The sequence below is a fragment of the Schistosoma mansoni genome, chromosome 1 (assembly GCF_000237925.1).
Source record: "Schistosoma mansoni strain Puerto Rico chromosome 1, complete genome".
Classification (NCBI taxonomy): domain Eukaryota; kingdom Metazoa; phylum Platyhelminthes; class Trematoda; order Strigeidida; family Schistosomatidae; genus Schistosoma; species Schistosoma mansoni.
This window is the reverse complement of record NC_031495.1, coordinates 50160343-50180452: the sequence shown is the minus strand read 5'-3', so window position 1 is coordinate 50180452 and position 20110 is coordinate 50160343. Positions and strand designations below refer to the sequence as shown.

General features: G+C 39.3%; 3 protein-coding genes across 3 annotated transcripts; 2 read left to right on the top strand and 1 right to left on the bottom strand.

The window, feature by feature from the left end:
• Positions 1-1288: 1288 nt before the first annotated feature.
• On the top strand, positions 1289-1606 carry Smp_004230 (hypothetical protein; the record flags this gene model as incomplete). The annotated part of the gene is made up of 1 exon (XM_018794739.1): positions 1289-1606. One exon carries the CDS (start codon positions 1289-1291, stop codon positions 1604-1606), a length of 318 nt encoding a protein of 105 aa, XP_018649121.1.
• A 9660-nt stretch (positions 1607-11266) lies between these two features.
• Smp_196260 (hypothetical protein) lies at positions 11267-12033 on the top strand (the record flags this gene model as incomplete). The annotated part of the gene is made up of 5 exons (XM_018794738.1): positions 11267-11326; positions 11359-11418; positions 11454-11604; positions 11636-11787; positions 11818-12033. 5 exons carry the CDS (start codon positions 11267-11269, stop codon positions 12031-12033), a joined length of 639 nt encoding a protein of 212 aa, XP_018649120.1.
• Positions 12034-12823: 790 nt separating this feature from the next.
• Positions 12824-18490, bottom strand: Smp_148700 (hypothetical protein; the record flags this gene model as incomplete). The annotated part of the gene is made up of 3 exons (XM_018794737.1): positions 12824-13581; positions 16721-16957; positions 18212-18490. 3 exons carry the CDS (start codon positions 18488-18490, stop codon positions 13384-13386), a joined length of 714 nt encoding a protein of 237 aa, XP_018649119.1. The 3' UTR covers positions 12824-13383.
• Positions 18491-20110: the final 1620 nt, after the last annotated feature.

The window sequence follows — 20110 nt, the reverse complement described above, 5'->3', positions numbered from 1 at the left end:
GGAATATATCGTAGTCCGTGTTGTCTCGCTGACGACTTTATCCTAAAACACGTCTGTTCTTGGAGTAAAGCAGAATGTTGTCTCATCGTTGGAGACTTCAATGCACCCCATATAAACTGGATAGAGCTCACAGCTCCAGGTGGGGGTTTCGATAGCGTCCTTCTGTCATCAATTATTCAATGTGCACTTGTACAATGTATCGTTAAGCCGACACATATAGACTTGGAACATAATCCGTCATCGATAGACCTTGTCCTCACACACCACTGTGAAGATATCGTCGACATTCAACAACTTGTAACAGCTCAGGTTGGTTGGTTAAGAGTTGACCCCAAACAACCAAGCATATGCTAAAACAGTATTGTTCAAGTATTCATTCACTTCCTTACCTTTTGTAAGCGTTATATTCCCTACTATCTTATATGGAATGTTGAGAGCCTTTGTTTGTCTGAACAGATAATCCCACGCTCCACTGTGACTGCGCGAAGATCGAAATAAAGACCTATTCACTACTTCTCTGGTTTCTTCTATCAATAGCACGAGGGTTACCTATAGGCACGAAAGTGGTGAGCCCTTTTTGAACACAATTTAACCTCATTTCTGTTATTAATCTTTTTTTTTACTTAATCGTAAAAGTAGACCGGATTATCCGTAAACTAAGTTGAGTATATAACTAGTTTATTCCGTATTATCTTAAGTTATTCGTGTTATAGTAACCATTTTTCGTGCTAACTTTATTGCTATATTTGTCACATACCTCATGTCAGACTCAATAGAAACCCATAATCTGGAGGATTTGTCACCAGTGGTGATAGACACTGTTATAACTACGAAATCCCGACTTCCAGAATTTGATCGTAGTGATCCTGAGTTGTGGTTTGCTCAACTAGAGCATTATTTCACAAGACACAATATCAAATCTGAAGGGATTCGCTATGGAGACTTGTGTTCTATCCTTCCTCCTTCAGTTGCCAAAGAAGTCCGTGACTTGATTTTAGATCCACCATTACCACAACCATACACCATCTTAAGACGAGAGATAATAAACCGTTTATCATTATCAGATAGTCAAAGAATCCAAAGACTTTTTCAAGGTGAAACACTAGGTGATCGGTCGCCGTCACAGTTTTTGCGTCACCTCCAAGTGTTAATGGGTGATAACACGGTGGGTGAAGCAGTCCTAAAACAAGGATGGATACAAGCTCTCCCATGCTACGTCCAACACTGTTTGGATGCACAAGATCCTGAAACCTCATTATCTCATTTAGCGCGTATAGCCGATAGAATAATGGAGAGAGGTCCTCCAACTGGACCAGGCACAATAAATCACACACAAAAAGTAGAATCAGCAAAAGACCCCGTCATAGAAGGACTCATTGCGAGTGTTAAGAGTCTCACTGAGGCTGTCACCAGAATGCAAATGGGTCATAGAAACAGGAGCAGGTCACCACAACGACCACGATCCAAGTCACAAAACAGGTCACAAATGTCCAGACAACCTGGGCAGTTTTGTTGGTACCACTGGAAGTTTGGTGTCAACTCAACCAAGTGCATGCAACCATGCGCCTGGCCTAAGCATAATTCTAAGACAGCGGGAAACGAGTAACCCCTCCCCAGGTCGCGACGACTGAGGAGGGGCGCCAAAACAGTCGCTTGTTTTATGTTAGAGACAGAAACTCTGGCTTGAATTTCTTGGTGGATACTGGCGCTGCTCTTAGCATCATCCCTCAAAATAAAACTGAGATTAGTCGAGAAATATCATCAATTACACTTCAAGCTGCAAATAAAACTAAAATTGCGACATTTGGGCAGAAAAACTTAACCCTAGATTTGGGGTTCAGGAGGCAATTCCCTTGGGTTTTCACGGTAGCCGACTTAGATCTGGCAATACTGGGGATGGACTTTCTAGAGAGATACGAATTTCTAGTTGACACCAAGAAACGGCGATTAACACTAAAAGAAACTTCGTATTACACAAAAGGCAAAGAAAGTCACATCAGCTCTCTTAACTTGATTCAAACTCCTCCAGTAACAACAGCGAAATTCCAAGATATACTCGCGGAATTTCCAAACTTAACTAAACCAAACCCACAGCCTTCTAAAGACAAACTAAAAGTAAGTCACACTATCAAAACCGAAGGTGCACCGGTTTTTGCAAAACCCAGGAGACTAGCACCAGATAAGCTCAAAATCGCTAGGGCCGAGTTTGATTATATGCTACAACTGGGTATTATCCGTCCCTCTGATAGTCAATGGGCATCCCCTTTGCATATGGTCCCAAAGAAAAATGAAGGTGACTGGCGACCGTGCGGGGATTACAGAGCCCTCAACCGTCAAACCGTACCAGATAGGTACCCAATACCGCATATCCAAGATTTCACAAACGGTTTACAGGGTATGAACATATTCACTAAAATTGACTTAGTCAGGGCATATCACAATATCCCAGTGGCTGATGAAGATATCCCCAAGACAGCTATTACAACACCCTTTGGCTTATTCGAGTTTATACGCATGCCATTCGGCCTGAGAAATGCGGCACAGACATTTCAAAGATTCATAGACAATCTACTTCGAGATATGCCATTTGCGCAGGGGTATATAGACGACTTGTTAATTGCCAGCCCCGATTTGCAATCACACGAACAGCATGTAAAAACAGTGTTAAAAAGACTGGATGAACATGGAATAAACATACATCAAAGTAAGTGTGTTTTCGGTGTTCAAACTTTAGAATTTCTCGGTCACACAATAAGCCCAGAAGGGATTAAACCGATCAAAAAAGAAGTAGACACCATTAAACAATATCCCATACCTAGTTCTCTAACACAACTGAGAAGTTTTCTAGGTCTAATTAACTTTTATCGCAGATTCATACCAGGTTGTGCACAATTAATGCAACCTTTGACAGATTCACTAAAAGGAAAACCAAAAGAATTCAAACTGTCTTCTGACGCTGTCGAAGCTATCAAACAGCTTAAAGATAAACTAGCTCAAGCAACTACGTTGATGTATCCGAATTCTCTTTCTCCACTTGCTTTGATGGTGGATGCTTCTGATAAAGCAGTAGGCGGTACCCTTAACCAACTGGTTAAAAACGCCTGGAAACCAATTGCTTTCTTCTCAAAAAGACTCGCTCCAGCAGAGACAAGGTATTCTACCTTCGGGCGAGAACTTCTTGCAATCTACCTAACCATTAAACACTTCCGACACATGTTAGAAGGCAGGGAATTTATGGTCTTTACGGATCACAAACCACTAACGAATGCACTAAAAGCGAGAGCTGATAAATACTCACCTCGAGAAGTCCGACACCTTGACTATATATCACAGTTCACAAGCGATATCCGACATGTCAAAGGTCAGGACAATCAGGCGGCAGATGCTTTATCTAGGCTAGAAATAAACGTGCTACAGCAGTCTACAGTAAACTTCGAGACGTTGAGAAACGAACAGGAGCAGGATTTAGAATTACAAAACCTGCTTAAAACAAACAATTCAAGTCTTAATTTAAAACAGTTCCCATCACCTGTCGATGGTATTCTAATCTACTGTGACACGACCAAGGCAATGCCGCGACCTTTCGTTCCCAAAAGTATGCGAAAGTTGATATATAATAACTTTCATTCTTTGTCTCATCCTGGCGCAAAAGCTTCAACAAAACTAATCAATGCCAGATATATATGGCCGAATTTACAGAAGAATGTACACAAATGGGTTAGAGAGTGTTCAGCATGTCAACAATCAAAGATAAATCGTCACACAAATTCACCCATAGGTGTTTTCTCGCAACCAGATGCACGTTTTGCCCATGTGCATATCGACTTGGTAGGTCCTTTACCACGTTCAAACGGTTTTAATTATCTTTTTACATGCATAGATCGATTTACCAGATTCCCTATAGCCATCCCGATAGCGGACATCACAGCGGAAACAGTAGCCAAAGTTTTCATGCAGAACTGGGTAACCATTTTTGGTACACCTATAACAATAACGACGGATAGAGGAGCGCAATTCGAATCCGAACTATTTAATAACTTGGCTAAACTTCTAGGCTCCAATAGGATACGCTGCACTGCATATCATCCTCAGGCTAATGGGATGGTAGAACGTTTTCACCGTCAGCTAAAAACCGCTCTTATATCTCACTCAAACCCGAATCAGTGGACAGAATTCCTACCGTTAGTTATGTTGGGAATACGAACATCTGTCAAAACTGACGCACAGTGTTCAGCTGCGGAACTGGTTTTCGGAACAACTCTGAGACTACCAGGTGAATTTATTAACCCTAATACTAACAGTCAAAAACTTAATTTAGAAAATTATGTAGATCAACTACGGGACCACATGTCTAAACTTAAGCCGATTAATACTCGTGAACAATCGCGCGCCGTATATATACCTAAAGACCTAAGCAATTGCACGCACGTCTGGATAAGATGTGACAAAATAAAAGCACCACTCAGTCCTCCATTTGAAGGTCCTTTCAAAGTCATCTCAAGAAAATCTAAATATTTCGTGATAGAAAAACATGGAAACATCGACACAGTAAGTATTGATAGGCTAAAGCCGGCTTATCTAGATCATGAACCACCATACGTGTTGTTAGATCGTTTAACTGACAAATCCATTGCGGAATCAAAATATAAAGATGATAAATCTTTACAAATGACTAAAACGGTTCGCTGGGCACATCCGATTAGTCAGTCAAGGATGTTGACAGTTTCGACTGCAGGATAAATCTAACCACGTAGCTAATCAGACCCTGCATCTACTTAAAAATAATTTTTTTTCTTCATTCCGCCTCACATACAACTCCCCAGAACTTTTACCTTTGATATATAAGTGTTATGTTAAATATTTTTTTTAAATACTGGACACATAAGCTAGGTATTCCGAAACGATGGCTGAGGATTTTATTCAAACTCGTACAACTTACACTGGCAAATACAACGAATTCAAAAAGCAACCCAGGCGAGTTTTATAATTTCTTTTTCTGGTTAATTAACTATACTGGCTATACATATATACCATATGAACTAATTCTAAAAGTTTTCGGTCGAAGATATGTTTAGTAGCTTGATACAATTACTATGGTCAAGTACTTATTAAAGTTCTCATCATTTTTTTTTAAATTTCTGACATTTAAGAATCAATAACCGTGAAGATATGGTACAGTACGTTACTGTAAGGTTACTATCTTAGCCGCGTTGATTCCACATACCTAATTTTAAACACAACGTATAAAAGAACTGTTAAGTAATCATAACATTGAACTGACGATATGACTATCGTGGCTATGTTAACGTTGAACCAATTATTATTAGTGGCCCATACAAAACCCTGGAACTTAACACTAGCGTTATAAAAAAGACATGTTATGTCAATAGCTTATATATATACTTTTTTTTCTCGGTTTAATAATAACGTAAAAAGAGTATTTGACACAACTGTACTTGATCCGCATACTCAACACAATTTTTTGCTTCTTAACCGTATATTCGTTTCCGTTTTGTGGATTACTCTGATGCACCCTTGGTTACGCACCTAGTTGTAAAAAGCGGTCATCACTGGCTCAAGGTCATGCACTTGATCGATTTTGTTAAAGAGTCCAACTTCTAGCAAGTTCACCCTTTTACATATACGCATTACAAAAGAGTTTTTTTTTGTTTTGTTGCTGTTTTCATGGTTCTTCGTACACAAGATATCTACACTATGTTTATTTCCTTCCAGAATACCAATCCGTTCTGGAGGCCAAGCACTTACATGAACGGAACAATTATCAATTGCATTTATGTATTTCCATTTTGTATCTTATTATTTTATGCAGGCAGTGGAGCAGTTCTTCAGGTTTGCTTGATTTTCACCATAACCTTTGAAGCAGACTCTTCTTTACTTTTTACTTGAGGGCGACTCAAGAGGCAGGTGAGTAAACACCTGATAGCCGGTCTGAGCATGGAAAAATCGTACCTCACCAACATGGTGTTGGGTAGCCCGCTCGCGGCACTTCCTCAGATATTCTTATTCCACATTCTCACACTTTCTCTTGAAAGCACGCAGCAAACCGTCAGCGATAGTTGTAGAAAAGATCACATGCTACAAAGATGACAAGCTGGTAAATGAAGAGACATCCATGGACTATCATTGAAAGCGTTAGTCGTAACTGATTGTAAGTCAAATAGTGAGCGAGTTGATAATTTCGCCTTGGGATGAGAAATAGAACGAAGGTGTTATCGATAGATAGGTTAATCGAACCGACGTTCCTACGGAAGTCGATTCTAGGGGGAAGCTAATGTAACAGCTCAGGTTGGTTGGTTAAGAGTTGACCCCAAACAACCAAGCATATGCTAAAACAGTATTGTTCAAGTATTCATTCACTTCCTTACCTTTTGTAAGCGTTATATTCCCTACTATCTTATATGGAATGTTGAGAGCCTTTGTTTGTCTGAACAGATAATCCCACGCTCCACTGTGACTGCGCGAAGATCGAAATAAAGACCTATTCACTACTTCTCTGGTTTCTTCTATCAATAGCACGAGGGTTACCTATAGGCACGAAAAGCTACGCGAACTTAGCAATGCTAATAATTCTCATCTGATAGGAATATCTGAAACTTGGACATCTGAGTTTACATACCAGGATCTAGCAACACCTGGGATGTCTTTGTTTCGTAACGACAGAAAAACAGGAATTGAGAATGGAGTAGCATTATACATACGATCATGCCTGGAGGTGCACCAACTTCACAACCAAGAGCTTCTCAATCTTGATGAATCAGTATGGTGCTCGGTAAGATTGTCTACCACCTCAAGGTGTTTAGTCGGGGTCATCTACAGGAAGCCCACTGCTGACACCGAGTAAGACAATCGTTTACTGTGAGAATTAACTTGCTCACACGCGTCTCGGATTCTCTCACATCCTGATTCTAGGGGACTTCAATCTTCCTAGAATCAACTTCGTGGGATATACCTACATTGGATGTGACAACTCTACTGAAGCGCGGTTCTTCGACCTCATTGATGATCTGGGATTATTCGAACATGTGAAGTCGGCAACTCGTCGGAGGAACAGTCAGACGCCGTGGTGCTTAGACTGGGTATTCACAAATGAAGAATTCCTAGTCGATGACCTCTCGATTCAGGCCATCCTATCCTTCAATCTTGTCAACAAAACTGAGCTAAGATATCCCACCAACAACAGGCGTTAGAATTTCAAACACTTGAATGTGCCAGTTTTACAGGACTATCTACAACAGGTGTATTGGAATGTTCACCCTCAACTTGAATGGATGCTCATTGGGATTTCTCACTGCAAACGCTCTTATGTGCTATTAGGTATTCAGTTCCTCAAATGGTCCCAAAAAGCTACAAACAACCTATAATCATCAAGAACCACACTCTTTGTTTGCTAAGCCGCAAAAGGCTCGGTTGGGCCGAATACGAACGAACTTATAACGACGGCGCGTACAGGCAATACAAACATATAAGGAACATATGGACAAAGGCAGTAGGAGAAGACAAGCTTCAGTACCGGACCAAGCTTATCGATAAATTTGTTTCCAATAAGCAAAGCTTGTTCCGTTATGCGGCTTCTCTTTTCGACAGGCCAAAACTGGAATTTCCCGATTGCTAGGCCCTAATGGACCGACCAATAACGACGAGGATGCCGCTAACCTTTTGGCTGAACAATACTTTCGGACATTTCAAGCGGTCCACATCGACCACACTGATGAAAGCTTCACCTGCACATGAATTTCCTAAGTGAACCTGAGTGCTGACTTGGTGTTCCGTAAACTGCAGCACCTAAGAAAAGACGATTCTCGTGGTCCGGATATGGATCATTCTGCAGCCTCAATCCTGGCAACACCACTGATGTTTTCACACTCTCTGTGCCGATACAAACTATCGGAAATTTAGAAGCTGACTCACATCACACCAACTTTCAAAGGAGGTCGGCACAGTGAACCCTCAAGTTACCGACCGGTGGCTCTTCTCTCTATACCTTCAAAACTAGTGGAGTCCCTCATATGCGATGCTATACACGACTACTTACTAGTCTTAAACTTCTCACCCCAACAGCAAGGTTTCAGGAAGGGTCACTCCTGTATAACCGTTCTGTTGACTGCGGAAGGCAGATAGACTTGCATCCTTGATCGCAAGGGGAAGGTTGATATCATTCACCTTGATTTCTCAAAAGCTTTTGATAGGGTCAACTATATATGTCTTATCAATAAGCTTAGACAATTGGGTATGTAGCTGTAAATAATTCCCCATAATCAATAGCTCATTAAGTGTTCGACATTAGATGCTGACCACATTGTTTTAAATGGAATTGTTTAGCTAAAGACTTTCGGTCATGCATCCGTACCAAATCACGTTACGAACCAGCGTGGGACACAGCTCCTACGTTCACTAGCCTGATTAGAGTAAATGCTTCTCGGCATATTGATAACGTATCAAATATATCTTTCCTAACTCTTCGCATCTGACTTCTGCTTTTAACTAATTGGGGGACGATTCGAATATAAGTGTTACTGGTTTATAGATGTGAAACTACAATACCGGTCGTATCTTCAGGTATCAAACCACCTCTAATTGACTGGCTCGCTTTATATCTAGAAAACCGACTTTTAAGGTCAGGGTTAACTTCACTTTCTCTCAAGCAATCTTTCACAAAATATATCGTCTGAATTATTGCTTTTTGCTGATGTGAAAATTTGGAGAGAGATATGTAAAAATATGGATATACTAGCATTTCAGGAGTATCTGACTCGATTTCAAAGTTGAGCAGACAACAACGGACTTACCCTCAACACTTCAAAGTGCAAGGTAGTCTATCTGCGACATGTTGCAGACTACAGTTACAACTTAGGAAACTTCTCTCTAGAAGTATACCAAGCTGTTAAAGATTTAGGAGTGTTGGTGCCCTACGACTTGAAGTCGTACGCTAACTGTGGCAAAACGCCTATCAAGCAAACCTTGCACTGATAACATTGAAGCGCATTTTTGGCCAGTTTGACGGTAGAACTTTCCACATAATCTTGAACAGTTTTATTCGTCCCCATTCAGAGTACGGAAACATAGCATTTCCTCCCTCCAAAAGGATAAGGACACTCTGGAGCGTATCCAATGGCGAGTCACGAAATCAGTTCGGGGAGTCAAATTCAAGCTTTATGAAGAGCGCCTCCGACCACCATTTAGAGTATAGGTGTCTTAGAGGTGACCTTCTTGTAGACCACCAACGTTGATGGTCTATGTCGAATGATTGGAGGCCTACTCGAGTTAGACCGGAACGGTGTAACGAACATTTCACTGGCCATACTGGTTATGATACCAGCAACAGTCGGGATTATCTGTCTCTCGTGGTCAAGAGACAGATCGCCTACATGATACGCCTCTTAGCGCGGTTCTTGACCGACTACGATCATTGCGAAATCGAAGGTAGCGTGTGAGAGTATGACATAATTCAGAGATATCATTCGGGGTCGTTTGAGGCTTTTCTTGGACTGAAAAGACCACAGCATTAGTAGACTTCATTATTTCTAAGATCTGCTCGGCAGATGCAGCTAGTTCGTCTACGGCGTTGTTTTGGAACGAGACGAGAACTGCCTGCACCTGTTATGGGAGTTTGGATACGAAAAGATGTTTGAATAGGCCTTCGTCGAAGGTTCTTTGACCTATCACTTCTCTCATCCTAAGCAACATATCTGTCGCAGAACCATGTTGCAGGTCAATGTTATTGAGGAGTTGGTTTAAACTTTGTCGGTCGGTTAGATCTGCACGTCTCAGAATCGATCGTTTTAGCGTTTCGTAAGGTTCCGAAACATCACTAGTAAATATACTAGGTGTTACGTACCTCTTAAATTCGCGCAGTAACGCCTTAACTACCGCGAGGAATCGCGTGCGCAAGTCCGTGATTCCGTGCCCGCAAAAGTCAGCTTCTGCGTAGCAGAACCAGGACTCGATATTGTCAGGGCAAAAAGGCGTTAATTGAATCGAAGGTGGGGGGATAGATTTTAACTTAAAAACCTTAGGTGACTTCCGTCATAGTATTAGTAGAACGAAAAATATATATAATTAAAATATATCCGAAAAAAGGTATATCACAATATATATGTATAAATCAAACAAAGAAAAACAATTAACAATGAGGTTCCAAAAAGGAACAGACCCACAGTTTATTCACTTGGGGTACCAGATCACGTCAGGTGCACCACTGAAGATATGACTAGTTTTCTAGTTTTACAACTATAAACCAGTAACACTTATATTCGAATCGTCCCCCAATTAGTTAAAAGCAGAAGTCAGATGCGAAGAGTTAGGAAAGATATATTTGATACGTTATCAATATGCCGAGAAGCATTTACTCTAATCAGGCTAGTGAACGTAGGAGCTGTGTCCCACGCTGGTTCGTAACGTGATTTGGTACGGATGCATGACCGAAAGTCTTTAGCTAAACAATTCCATTTAAAACAATGTGGTCAGCATCTAATGTCGAACACTTAATGAGCTATTGATTTTGGGGAATTATTTACAGCTACATTCTAATGGATTACAGCATGCTTAACACTTCTAGGCATCCCCTTAAACACTTGCTAAAGCTTAGCCTTATTACAAACATAAGGAGTAACACCCAGAAACTGGAGACCCAACATAGCAGAACAGGCTGTAGACACAACTTCTACTCCGTAAGAGTTGTCAAATGCTGGAATCGACTGCCAACTGAGCTAGTCCAAGCGACTTCGCAGGAGTTCTTTGAAAGGAAACTTGACACATTCTTCAGGACTAAGGACAACATCTTACTACGATTTACTGCTGAATGAAAGCTTTTTCTATTCCGTCCACAACTATTTGGCCAACGCATATCTGTGCCAGACTCCATAAACATGATGAATGCTTGCTCAAACAACCAAGGTTTACGAATAATAGTGCGGCTGAATGGCTATGCACTCAAAAAAGAGTTTAATTCCAGTTACTTTACCCACAAAGTGTTGAACATTTCGGCATCGTTTACAAGCTTCGGCGGGATTCAAATAGACCGGGGAATTTCGTCCTTCACCAAAGTATCGACAGGACCGTATCCCGTCAGAGGTGTGTTTTCCTCGTTTATATTTTCACCCTTTACTGCAACCATCAAATCAAGCCCTCTTGACCATGTTACCCAACTTTTTTTACGCAGATAAGTGGCAGAAAAAACCCGAAAACATCGCCTCTTAGCCCATAACTGTTTATGTTCGTTAAAACAATGCTACTCTAGTTATCTGCGATGCGAAGTGCGATGAATAAACTTCAACAACTTATGGATGAAAATGTAGAAGCTATAAGAGTAAGACCAGTTTCTTATATCAAATAATTCAGTTAATGCCTACAACGTTCTTGGTAATTGGAGTATATCTTCTCGGGAGACATTTTTATATCGTAAATAAAGATGGTTTATGCGTATATTCATTCAGTTTACCAAATTCAATTCCATATATTCGATTCCATCTGGTGTATACAGCCGCCAGATACATCTAAAAGGTTTGGTTAAATCTATCAATTCTACCGGCGAATTGGAGGTTTTCCATGTGCCCAAGGTTAAACTACCTTTCCAAGTTTCATATGGTACGTTGTTCTCTAAAGGATTACATTACAGGTAATGCTATAAAGATTTGTATTCCTGTGCAGCATTCTGGACAAAGTATACAATGGTTACAGCAAAATATACACCCAGGTGAACGTGTCGTTTTCATCCCTGTAAAACCAATTTTTGAGGATTCGGAACTATTGGCCATAATTTACAAACGAGTAACTTACTATTCTTGTATATAGTTGCAGTGTTGTGTTTTTAAAAAAGATATATCTTACCACTTATTAGTTAATGGAATAGCCAACCACAAAAGCTTCAATGATTTGCCATATAACTTTCGCAATAAGTACTCCTCAGCTATTGCGAAAGCAATCCGAATGAAACGAGGTATTTGGCAAGAAGACTATAAAGTTTGGAAATTTTGTAAATTTTTCCAGAAGATAAAACGACTCGTGAACTTATAAAACTTGCAATCTAGTCATGTTAATATATAGTTCCTGTTTCTATTTCTTTAATTATGGTGTTACATGTTCCACAGTATGAGTAATTGTTATTTTTACGATTTGAAATACGAATAACCAAAATCAAAAGAGCGAAAGGTTAAAGTTAATATGACAACACATTTTTATATAAAACTTCACCTTACATTTTAACGTTTATGCTAAAAATAGGAAGTTATAGTGAGTCGCTACTTAGTGCGCGTTTAATGATATATATACGGAGTATCAAAACATTATTGTATACCTTGGGTAGCAACTTATTGAAGTCATTTTTACTTCATTATGTAGTTCAGTATTTTTACGTAGAAAGCTGAAATAGGTTTATATTTCACCAACTTTGTTCAGTAAGTATATTTTGCACAAGCAATCTATTTATTAAAAAAACGCCCTAAAAATCTGGATTTAGGGAGTTATCCTAAGGGTCGTGTTTGTAGCAAAACTAAGTTAACAGCAGCCCCTGAACACTATTTTGAGTGAAAAGTAATCCCACGAATTGAGTTAAAAGTCACCTCCAGGCAAGCTCATGATACCGCAAGTAAATAGAACCTTCACTTTTCGATAAAGTCGATACTTTATCATCCGGACTATGGTAGGTAGCCGCATAGGATAATTTGCGAATACCTCCTCTTTATGTCTTCACAAACCCGCCCAAATAAAGAGAATATATGGTTATTGACTGCCACTCATTTTAGTATTCCTTGTATTTTAGGGGCTCATGCTTTAGTCCCGTGTTTAAATATAATAGCTAGGCACTGAGTTGGCGTATATCACACCTTTTATTGTTTTGGCAAGGCTGAATTCTGTGATAAAGAGGTTTGGAATATGAAGCTCGACTAATCAACAGACTATAGAATCAGAATATAAAAAGCAATAATGTACAACCTGATTGTGGAAGACCAAGGATGGTATTTCACAAGCCTGAGTTTTTAGTTAGTTATAAATTAAATGGTTGTAATAGCAGTCATATTCACAATATCGACATGAAAACAACAAATGTAAGAGGAACTCAAAAGATGAAGAGGGCTGCTGACAAGCAATATGAGTTTTAAAGCTTCTTGGGACGTGCAAGTAGGCAATATTTTGCTACTGTTCGTAGACGAAACTGTCCACCCCTAAAACAGTGATTATTAAAACTGATAATGTAACCGTGTGAGTAAACTGCGACCAGAAAAATATTTAACAGTATACATTGTATAGCTACTGAAATCAAGATTTTTAGAAATAAAATAATGGACAACACTAATATTTGGTTGACTCGAGGAAAAAGTTATTAAAATATCACGGGAAATATACAGTAAGTTTACAAAAATCACCTTATTTAGAAATCGGATTTACAAGATGTAAATTTCCGATAGTACGATAGAAACCACCATCATCATCATGGTGTCTTCCCATTGCACACAGGTAAATTGAATCTAGAGTGAATACTCCAAACTCCGTATCTAGAAATTCACCACACAGATTGGGGTCGACTTTTTTCGTACCAACTTTTTTTGATACTGAACGATTCATCTAAAATTGGAAATATATAACTAAATGTACTTTCTCCAAAAACAACCAATAGATGGTAATTACAATGATAATATGATAACTAAAAGTATCCAGTATTACTGACTAATAGGTTGAATAACAGCAATGGCCGTGTCTAGTGTTAGATTTTCGGAGCAAGTCGATCTTTTCATTGTTACAAATCATTAGTAACATCGGAAACCCGGTGAGACTCACACTTTCAGCTACTACTAACTATCAACGAGTAACAAGCTTCAAAACTTGAGTGATCAAGAAAATCACTAATCGAAATGAACTAATACAACAGAAAAGATCTGCAGTATCTTCTTATGTACTTGTGAGGTACACCTTTCAATGACAGACACTACCACAGAACCTCTCGGTCTACAGAGTCAAATGACGCTTTTAAGTCAGGTAAAACTATAATTGTCGGACGCCCATAAGTATGCCTGTGTTCTAGGATCTGACGAGTGGTGAGTATGTGGTCGATGCGGCTACGACTAGGTCTGAAGCCAGCCTGATTTTCTGGTGTTTGGAGTTCACGAGTCTTAGTTAGGCGCCCGATAATTATTGAGGCTAGTATTTTAAATACTATATTGGTCAAACTAATCCTTCCATGGTTATTACAGGATGATTTTGCCCCCTTCTTATATATTGGGACAATCAGAGATTGTGGCCAGCCAAATGGGATTACGTTCAATTCCCAGATTTTAGCCAAAATATTAGTCAACCTAATCGCTAAAAATTGACCACGACTCCTAATGATTTATGGAGCCAAGTTCACGGTTGTTTCTTAGACATTTGGTTAGCCTAGATCTGATTTGATTTTTCGTAACCGTTTCGCTCAAATCACCAAAAGATGTCACTGTTGTTCTCACAGCTGTTCGTATATCTTTCCAAGCAACATTAGGGTCAGCCTCGTTCTCAAAATTACCCAAATGTGACCTTAGCTGTTTTTGGAATTTACTTTTAGCTTCCTCGTCACTGAGTTCAATTCTAATGGGTTTTCTTAGTGTGGTTCTTCTGGGTCCAGTGAGGCGCGAGCAGATGTGTGCTCGTATTAGAGCATGATCGGAGTCCAAACAGGTATTCCAGAACGAGCGACAGTCTTTTACCGAGCCTATCCAATGATGATTGACAGCGATACGGTTTATTTGAGCGCATCGTTGGTTCGGCGCAGGCGGTTGCCATATTAGACGATGTCTCTCTTTATGCTTAAAATTAGTGCTTGCTCAAAATAAACGATTGTCTGAGCACAGTTGCAGCAGACGATCAACATTATCTGTTCGCTGAGCCGGGATAATAAAGTACCCACTAAATGTCTTTTTGTTTGATTTAAGCTACCTACTTGGGTATCATCGTCACCTGCATTGAGTACTATTATTGAGTGTTTAGCTTTTGGAAGAATTTCAGAAAGCTTTTTGTAAAAGTCATCTTTCACTTCATCCAGGCTGCATTGGGAGCGTAGGCAGAAACGATGAAAATGCAACGACGTGTGTCCCTATCCTTCTGAGTTCTTACGGAGCAGTTTGGCCAAACAGCACATAAGCGACTGTTAACGGGAATCCATTCTAATAGTGATTGTTCTGCCCTCGTACTCATTACTATGCCTACACCCACCAGTCCACAAGAACTAGCCATCGGGTCGCCAGATAAACGGAGGATGTATTTCGTCGGCTCTCCGTTTTGGTGAGGTGAGGTGAAATGAATGACCAACTTGGATCCTGTATGTGTGTTTAGGAGACATAACACACATCAATAGTACGAGATTCTAGAATTTTAGCCAAGAAAGCCTGCTGATAGACTTGACGTAGGGTGCGCACGTTGAGGCCCCGAGGTTTCAGTAGACCTGGAACAGTGTTTCGCACACTGGAATCGTTGGTCATGGTGACACTTGAGGAGGGAGTTTAGAGTTGGAAGTCGAAGTGAGAGAAATAATTGGAATTGAAGAGGGAGACTAATTATGAATACAATGATATTGAGTGCTGTTAGAAGTATGCGGGCGGTTATCAGCTCCCGGTTGCCCATACCATGAAAGGATTCTTCTAGGGGTACCTGAAATAAGAAATTGGGTTAGAGGTGGTCCTAGTGGCCTAAGAGCGTGGCCGCGGCACCCAAAGGACAACTACCTGAGGCCGGTCACCTTTTTGTGTTACCTCCGTACTTGTTGGGACCTTATCGCTGGAGACGGAAATCAGTGGGATAAGACAAGGTGTGCATTTTTAGGGTCGACATTTTCTAACCCCACGCTTCCTTTGTAGGAAGGTAGCATTGCTGTTATGCTGGTTGTCTGAAGGAAACACCTTACTGCCATCACACCTCTGTAGAGTCAGCAGTATGACTTCGCCCTCGGACCTTGAGGTTGCTGCTTTCAGTCTTGCTGTTCTTCAACCGACCTGTCTGTCATGGTAGGACCGTGAATGGCGATTGTTTCAGCCAGTAAAGCTCGGTTGGTTCATCACGATAGGTAAGCTCGACCACCACCACGTCAAGGTAGCAGCAACAGTCGTGGAAAGTAATCTTAAAATGTACATGTTTAGATTAGCATTTCATTCACTGACGTCCTGAATTTAACTTTATGTACCTGTAAGCCTTTAATAGTAACTTCGGTTTGACGGACAAGATCTTAATTAAAAGAAGCTGACCTGATATAGAGTGGCATACTAAATGAATAGGCTAAAGATATACAAGTTCTTTGAGACAACCTAAGCAGATGCCTGTAGGTGGTTTAGTTAGTCAATTTTATACTCAGTGTTAGCATCAGACACATGTAGACTCTACATCAACAAAAGCATATAATTGGAGTCAGTTTGTAATATTAGGGTTCACTGTGAGCCGTCATTCAATTATTTCAACCAGTTCATCAAAAAGTACCTGGAAATAGTCTGTAAACCTTAATATCCACGCAACTCAAGCGCAAAAACTTGAGCAGACTTTAAGAAAGATTAAAAGGAAAAATCAAAGTAAATAGCACGAATGAGCTAGACTAAGTTAAATAGCTGTGGTTAAATTTCACATTCTTGAACATACGTAGGTGGGCACTTGTGAAAAATTATGAAATGATACAAGGCAACTGCTTAATACTTATTCGTTCTCAGTGATTGTTTAAAATGAGATCCTTTAAAAACAAAAGTATACATACCTTCATCAGAGAGATATGAGGTTTAAACTTTTTCTGATCATCTGTATGGAATCCGGCCACATGTAGAATCTGATTTAGCTGATCGACAAACAAATTCAAATTTTCATTGGACTCAACTGCTGCATATAAAACTCGGCCGTGGAAGTTACCCACACCTTTTACTGTTAACTGATTTGTTGGAACAAATCTACAAAGCTTTGTTTCCGCCTGTCTGAGGGCTTCCATGCACTCAGATATCTACAAAATGAGAAATAAAGTCTACTGAGATGATCAAAAAATAAGCTTATGTCTACTGGAAAAACAACAAATGTCACTGTAGCACAGTAAGTCATCGCACTTACAACAACAGCACCGAAGCGAAATTATTACCGTTACAAAGAGTACGTTTACTCTTTGTTTATTTAACTGACTCATACACACCCAAGCATGTAGAAGCGTAGAGTTGATGGATGGCAGTAAAATTATGTGCCTTACAAGAGATATATAAAAACGGTGTCGTTTTCAATCGGGTTTCACTAATTTCTACTCTACAGTTTTGTTTACGAAAATTATTAGACTAATCAAGCCAAGTTTACAGTTATTGATAACAATAAAGTAGATCACACAAGCGATTATTTAACAAAAATAAAATACTGATAGCAAGATGGTATATGTAGTGATGGAAACAAGTCATTTTCAAACAAACATCAGGAGTGCTATGCATTTTCAAAATTTCCAAAATGTTTAAGAATGGAAAGCATTTCACACGGCCACTGAAAGATATTCTTTAATAATATGGAATAACAGTTGAGAGGTGTCGCAGGTGGTGAATATGATCTTTACGATTGGATTACTATGTCGGACGAACGGATACGTAGTTCGGTTATAATCAACGAGTTATATCACAGAATAATTGTACTTCAACAGTGTCACAGTTCATAATTCCCGGAAAACACAACAGTATCAATCACTACTAGCTTATAATCGGTTTGTCTAGAAACAGTCAAAATTAAGTGATGACATACTTAACGAGTGGGATGATTCAAGGCATTTTATTTAAATTATGTAAATCGGCAGATCTGTAAAACTGTACTAAAGTTACAATACAGCTTTAGAACAAAAATCTCATTCAAAACTGAAACATTCACTAAGAATATACTTGCTTACTTGCAAACTACCTTCCAGTCGTAATGTTGACAGTGTAAGATGGAATAGTTTCGAGTCAATACAACAATCTTTATAGTACGGTTGAATGTCAGATTTTTGACTGAACCTTTAACGCTTTTTCTATGAAATCAGGAGATTCGATTTTCTGACAAATGAAGAAATTCGGTTTATTTTTTATTCTTTGCTTGGTCGTCTCTTTTAACGACACTTCTGTTTGACTTTCTGATGCGCAGGTGTCTTCTGCAGCCTTTGTATTCCAGTTCAAAAAACATCAACTGAATTGCTGAGCTGAATATCAGGAATGTCTCGAGAAGTCTTACAATACTTTTCATAGTTTTCTATTACATCTCGTATTGTCTTAGTTGAACGGCTACTACCAAAAACCCTATCTATTCTGAAACGTTTATCCCATACAACTATATCCTTGTATTTAAAGTACTGAATGCGGTGTTCAGGTACACCAAAAGTGAAATAATCTAAACTATCTAGTGGTTCCCACGAAAAATCATCGAAAGGCTTTTCTAGAATCCCTTTAAACCTATCCAAATATCCAATTGTTATACATTTCTGAGGAATTTTTTCATCCCATAAAACACGTTTAACAACATCTCCGGCTGTTCTCATTGGACACTTCTTGAGATCGCCTTTCTTAAATAGCATCGCTTTGTACTTGTTACATATGAATGTTGTACAATCAGACAAGTCTCCTCTAAAACCGAACGATATAAAAAGGTTTATAGGGAAAGAATAGAATGATGCATGAAATAAGCTGTGGTTTCCTCAATAATTTTACTTTCGAAAACATAGAAGTTGCCTGTTTTTCTGCTTCATCGATTTTCCGCCAAATACCTTTGACGTTAGCCATTATTTCTCTGGTAAAACCAACTTTCCAAAGTAGTCAATACGATTTAGGATAATGATTTATGAATGAAAAACTATTTATTCACAGAAATTCGAGTCCGTTCCTAAAATGATTAACATTAGGGTACCCGTCAAACAACATGACTTATCTCCAGTCTTCTAAATTAACAAGCATAAATGTAACTTTATCGAAATTTGCAACCAGGGTGTCGAAACAGTTTGCGATTATAAGATAAGCGCTGTTCTTATCTAGAACGCCTACATTTGACAAGATATCAAATGAACAGTTCTCTTTGTAGACTAAAGAAGGACAGTTGGCAGTAGAAACATTTTAAACATGATACATGAGATGAATTTTTAATTCAACAAGATTATTTTACATTTTATATTGCTATCATAATTATGCTAACGGATAAAGAGCCAAAAACATCCCGAAGATACATTTTATTTCCGTTATGGAGATTGAGCTGGCTTTTAAGTCTACATTGCTAGGGACTGACACAAAAAGCAGTTTTCATAAGTTCGGGTTTTACGACAGCACAATAATTCTTGTGCCAGCCTTAAGACTGGTTTTAGGAGCTTTATTCAGTAGGTGCATCTGCATTTAGATTCTTATGTTGTTAGTGAAAGAGATCTGGCGAAAGTTTACGACAACGCTACTCAAGATTATTTTCACAACATAAGAGATGTATTATTATGGAAGGAAGGATAATATGACAATCTACAGTGCTGCTTTTCGCTTTTGAACGCAGGCATCAACTCTATGTAGTATTACTGTAGGCTCCACTTTATATTGTCGTAAGTTCGTAATAAACACTTTACAAAAAACACCCTAATAATTGCCTACTGTTGTTTGATCTCAGAACTCTAATGACGAAAACAGTATTGCTTACTGACATCTTAAGAGTGTGTGAATGTAATGTAGGTTGGAAGAAAGTTAGGGGCGGCCAGACCAAAACGTGGCACAAATCCATGAAGTCAGTGACAAGTGGACTGAGCCATGTTGGTAGACGTTGTTAGCGGGACATAGATTGGATTAAGCATGTTTTATGCATGATGGTGTTGCTGCGCGCTGATTGGCTAATTCTAAACCGATCAGCCCGGGCATATTATTGCAGAAAAATCTATAAGCTTCTTATGTATATACTATAAATATATGAACGTTATTTAAACTAGTGATTGCTGTTCACCTCCCATTGTTATTTTTCAATACAATTTCATTCCTGTTCAAAGTGTTCTGATTTTGGGGTCTTGTCGAGTGTCATCGTATAAGAATACTAAGCAATAGGAATAGCTGGGTCGTTTATTAGCAAAATACAATTATAACAGGCGTAAACTACCTGGTTGGGATTCGCGAGATGATAGCAATCGATGGTTAGAGAC